This window comes from Octopus bimaculoides, chromosome 2, assembly GCF_046866305.1.
Source record: "Octopus bimaculoides isolate indiv1 chromosome 2, ASM4686630v1, whole genome shotgun sequence".
Lineage (NCBI taxonomy): Eukaryota > Metazoa > Mollusca > Cephalopoda > Octopoda > Octopodidae > Octopus > Octopus bimaculoides.
In genome coordinates, this window is record NC_142929.1 from 133,913,522 (window position 1) to 133,919,521 (window position 6,000).

General features: G+C 30.7%; 1 protein-coding gene across 1 annotated transcript in view; it reads right to left on the reverse strand.

The window, feature by feature from the left end:
- LOC106867967 (potassium voltage-gated channel subfamily KQT member 1) overlaps window positions 1-6,000 on the reverse strand; it is a 251,801-nt gene that overhangs the window by 145,350 nt on the left and 100,451 nt on the right. Inside the window, exon 2 of the mRNA XM_089347720.1 lies at window positions 3,467-3,557. Within this exon, the coding sequence (XP_089203846.1) occupies window positions 3,467-3,557 (91 nt within the window). The remainder of the gene's footprint in view (window positions 1-3,466; window positions 3,558-6,000) is intronic.

The following is a 6,000-nucleotide window of genomic DNA, read 5'->3' on the forward strand; positions in this document are numbered from 1 at the left end:
CTAAATTTTGCTTTGACATAGTTTCTATGGCTGGATGCCTTTTCTAATGCCAACCACTTTATAGACTGTACTGGGCGCTTTTTTTTTTTGCCATTAATACCAATGAGGTAACTTGCAAGACAACCCTGCACTAAATAATGATGAGGAGTAACTGGAAAGAAAGATAAAGGTAGTTGTGATGAGGTATCAGGGCATGCTCTCTAGGTACAAGGTGAGTACAGGAGAGCCTACAGATATAGAAAAACACACATTAACTTAAACAATAACTATATCCTTAACATTACTTCTACAGCAAGTTTAACTCAAATCTTTTTTCTTATAAACATCGTAATTTGAAAAATGTAATTATTCTATGTATTAATTACTCTTATCAAAACTTGTATTTTATGGATCTTTTGGAAATAAACATGTCCTGTTTAACCATGTTGAATTATCATACTATTTAGGCTAGTAGTTGCCTGCTTTCTGGGGATACATTGAAAATAAATTGTTGTCATCTCTCACATTAATATTCTCTATGAATACATTGTATCTTGTTTGATACATTGGAATCAAAACCTCAAAATCTCATAATAGTTACATTCTTTAGATCTTGCTGATTGAAATATTCAGTAAGTGCTGTATAGTAAAAGCTAATGAGCTTAATCAAGGACTCAAGTTAATTCCTAAACTTGATCCCAGTTCAGTGCTTTAACACCTCTAATGCTCTTAAGAATGGCATAAATATCTTCACACAGTTTCGTTTCCCCGACTTATTAATGTGTAGCCCTCTATCTGGGTAAGAAGAAAGTCAGTAAAATTAGTAATGTGTTTACTTTAGATGGTGTACATGTAATAAAAATTAAAACGATAGAATGATTAAAACTACATTTTGAGATAGTCATTAATGATCCAGAGTAGATATAAGATAAAAAGAAAACGATAATCAAATACAAAATAAGAAATTACCAAATGAAAGAAGTTACTGGACAGAAGCAATACTGTAAAAATCGGTCCCCTTCATGCATCATCATGCATCATCATCATCATCAACAGCACATCTTCATTCTTTCTTCACCCTCCATCTCCTTTCATTTCTCCAATTCATCCTCCTTCTCCCCCCTCCTATTCCTATTCCTTCTCCACATTATCATCATTGTTCTAAAGTCTATTTTGTTAAGTCATCATAGGTTGTATGGCTCAGTTATATAACATATTGCTAATCCACTTGGATTTTGTCATCTTATCTGTAAGATCCAACATTCGGAAATTTAATCTCGCTACTTTCTTTCTTTTCCTCATCCGTACAAGTAATCGTATTTGACATAACATGGCATTTTCTTCACACCAAGTATTTCATTGTCTGTTTGCATCAAATTTCTAGTCATCTCTCTTGTGTTCTTTAACTGATACTGTTAATGCTTAGCTACTCCTTCAGTTGATCATTCTTGCCTCATTTCTCCCCAGTCCTCACAGATCTTTCATATTTAATGGTTTTGTCTCTCACTAGCAAGCAGCAACATGCTCCTTATGCATGCTTCATACTATCTACTTTTTGCACAAAGTGGAATCCTATGTTGACAACAGATGTAACAACACCCTGGAATTCTAATGAATATAGTCTTTTATGAAAAGCAACGTTAATGCAATTCTTGATATCTAATCTCACATTGTATTATTAACCCTTTTGTTGCTATATTTCCAATTAAGAACACTGTCTTTGTTTTAATTAATTTTGTTAATAATAAATGATAACATTGATAGGAAGTACGTATCATAGAACTAGGGGTGGTCTCAGACAGGTTGGAATCAAAAGGATTCAAGATTTCAGATGTATAACATGCCTGCATAGCATATTACTTTTGAGCCTCATGCAAATTCCTGCACTAATCCATATAGATCAGTATGGATATGAAAAGAAGAATATTTATAAGAAAACTATGAGATATTATATGGAAACTTAGAGGGAAAAGAAGATTAAACCCAGTACATATGTTCCTTAAGAGAAAAACACGAGTAGAATCATCCCCTCTTTTCATGACTTGCAACTGAAAATCAAAATGTTTATGACATTCATTTAAAATCAACTGAAATCCACAGTGTATTCCCTTAAAGCAATATTGCTCTTGCCACTCTGAATTGAACAAGCTTCTGGGAGTAAATGAAATCCTTTATAATATACTACTCTTTCTGAAACATAGGCTTAAAAGTCAATATTTATTCTTTAATATATATATATATATATATATATATATATATATATATATATATATATATATATATATATATATATATATATAAGGAAAGATAAGATTATACAAAGCTATTTCAAGATATGGAACCTTGTAATTTTATCTGTTGCTAAAGTGACATGCACAAAAATATCTATATTTAAAATAACCATATTTTAAACCAAATATTTTATTTCTCTTACAGTTCTTGGGATTTTTTTTTTCAATAAATTCATTTCAACATTTTTCAGTCTAAGCATGTGTCCATCCTAATTTTAAAAATAAAGTGAATTCTTTCTTTTATAATCTTAGCACTGAATTCTATATTTTACAAGCATAGCGGTGTTATGTTAAACAAACCAGTTCCAAAACAAATTATTCTGGCTTTAGCTCAAAGGGTAATAATCATATATATTACACTAAATGCTTCAACCAAGCATTAAATCTGGAAAAAATGAACCAAGACAAAATGTAAATTACTGAATTTCTGTGTAGAATATTTATAAAACAACAAAGGAACAAATGCTTTTCCAAATTTCTACAGGTCATCATAACCTTTTCTTTTTCTAAAAACAATGAAATATTTAGAAAATGGCAGTTAAATAAAATCTGCTAATACTCAAGACCTTGTTGAAATAATATCATATAGGTCTTTTATGTCTGTTCAAATGAGAAAGAGCTGAACCCAGGCTTTCTATATCTTTTCTAGGAGGAAACAGCGAACCTATTGTCCATTATAGTTACTATGAAAATAATACAATTGCATTTCAATTAATTATGTTGGAAAATGAATTACATGACCTGAAGTTCCAAATAGATGCAATCAATTTAAAGAGAGATTGCGTGTACTGTCTTATGTAAAACACTTCAATAATAATGAAACAAAATTTTGGTTAGAGGTTAAAAAGACAAAGCAATTTAGCCTATAATGATCTGGGTGATGTTAGGATGGTACTGAGAAATTGGGAAGTTTTCTTAACTCAAAATAATTGGATTGATGAGGAGTAAAAGAAATTGCTGTTGAAATTTTATGAAAATTCAGTTTGTATTAATATGATGTTAAGCTATATTTTATTATAGAACTTGAAAAAATAAAAATAAATAAATAAAAAATACAAGTAAAAAGCTATATATGTAGTATACAGATAAAGCAAATATCAATAAAAATACATAATTTGATGAAATTAAAATTGAAGAAATGCATTGTCTGGGTTTATTTTCTAGTTTTATCATGAAAATAAAAATGTTATATTTACCATCCAAAATAAAGTTTCATTTGCAAATTCTGCATATTGTTCAATTGTGGACAATACACTGAATATAAGACAGATTAGGACCATCATGAATCTAGAAAACAAAAAGAAAGAAAGAAAATAAGAATTTTTTAAGGTATATATATATATATATATATATATATATATATATACCTTTATATATATATATATATATATATATATATATATATATATTTAACGCATAACGCATAACGCATAAGTGGATGATGATGATGATGATGATGACGATGTAACAACTTATGAGAGACAACAATGGTAAGGATGACTAGATAAAGTAAGAATCTGTTCAATCAACTTTTAGAGTGTGCTTCTTTCTTGGATATATGATCCACTGATGATATATATATACATACATATGTATGTATGCATGCATGTATGTATGTATGTCATTATTCAGTTTTACTCCAAGATTTATTGCTAATAGAGAAAGAGCTGGTTTCTAACCTAGATCCATTTAAAAAGCTTACAAAATATTGATACAATGAAATGTAGAGAACATTAACAATTAAATTTGTGAGTAGAATATTCTATAAGAAATAATATTTCTGGTTATAAATCCAGGTATCTTAATTTTGAGATTTCCAACCAACAAATTATTCAGATGGCTTCCAGTTAAGCTTTTAGAATTATTTCACATAGAATTTTCATTAATAGCCTAGACAGGTTGTTTTATCAAACTTGGACAGACTATATTACTGAAGAAACAGTTTCTACAGCTGGTTGTCACCATTTCTTAATATCAAGAAGTAGAGTGGAAGCTGTTGTGGATGAGCAACAACATTTAGAGCTAAGTTCATTGCCCAGAGACCATAACACTGACTGTAAACAGTTTTGAACTTACAACTTTACATATGATAACAATAAATATCACCAATCTGAAATAAACTTGTATTTCTGTCTAAAAATGAAAGCATCTTTTAACCATTCAACATTTGTGAAATCTGAGGTGAGTTCCAGCATACTTCTTCTATTAATAAGAATACCAGTTAAAATCAAACATTGCATAATCAGACATGACACTGCTCAAATGAAGTTCAGTTAACAATATGCCACAATATTATTACCCTGCAATACTTTCTACAGTATCCTCTACAGTAATTCAGGATCCAGGTATCTACTGATTGAGTTGAAAAATATTTTTAATTGATCTAAAAGCAAATTTTGAGTGAAAAGAGTGGGGAAAAATCTGTGGAAGAATACAAAACTTCCTTCTTTTTTCATATTTTGTTATTTTCTGTGTCTAGAGGAAGGTTCATGGGGAGGGCCTTAGTATGTTCTTCTAGACCATATATTTTACATAGAAACAGATGGAAACTGAAAACAGCTGGAGCACATGGCTACTGAAAATTTACCTCAGTCAATTCCATCTGACACATGCAAGCATGAAAAACCAGATGTTGAAGGATGATGAGGAAAATGATGATGATGATGATGATGATGATGATGATGACGATGACGATGACAATGATGACAATGACGAGGAGGAGGAGATCTATTATTGTCCTTATGTACATGTAGCATGCTTTACATAAATGACTAAAAGATCAGTAGTCCATCATGATATGCATTCAGTCCATCCTGTTTGTATATCATTCTTTCTGCTATGGGCACAAGGCCTGAAATTTGTTGGGAGGGAGTCAGTCGATTAAATCGACTCCAGTACACAACTGGTACTTAGTTTATCGACCTCCACAAGGATGAAAGGTGAAGTCAACCTTGGTGGAATTTGAACTCAGAACATAGTGACGGGCAAAATACGACTAAGCATTTCATCCAGCATACTAACGATTCTGACAGCTCATTGCCATGTTTATAAATAATATTGACTTTGTCAGTTAGAGTCATTCACTTGCACGTTTCTTTCCCTTCTCTTTCATTTTTCGTTTTTATCCAGCTCATTTGAATTTTGAACTCAGTACTCTATTTGTGAAATCGCTGCCATAAAGCACATTGCCTGGATCAAATTTAGCATATTTAAACTATTTTCTACCAACTTGATACAAACTCTTTCACTGGAAATGGCTACAGGCAGTATAGTAACTTTGATATGAAACACATTAAATAATATTTGCTGAGAAATGAAGAAAAATATTTCATTATAAGTTGAAAGAGATCCTTTTACACTCTAAAGATTTCTAGCCAAACCTAATTTTCTTCTTGTGCTCTTTCATCAGTTTTATGTATATTTCTACTAATATTTCTACTAATAAGAACAAGATGTTTAGATAATGGTCAATTTAATTCTATAATTTCTTATGCCCCCCCACACACACACACACACACCAGAATTTTATTCTTTTACTGGTTTCAGTCACTGTACCAAAATCAAGCTGGGGCACACACTTCAAAGGCATTAGTCAATTATGTTGACTTCATTGCTTTGCTTGAGATTCAGTTCATAAGACTATATATATCAGTTGAATAAGTTTATCTTGATTTATGTCCCTTTTAGGAAGATAACTGACCTTAGAAAATAAATACTACAAGGTGTTTAG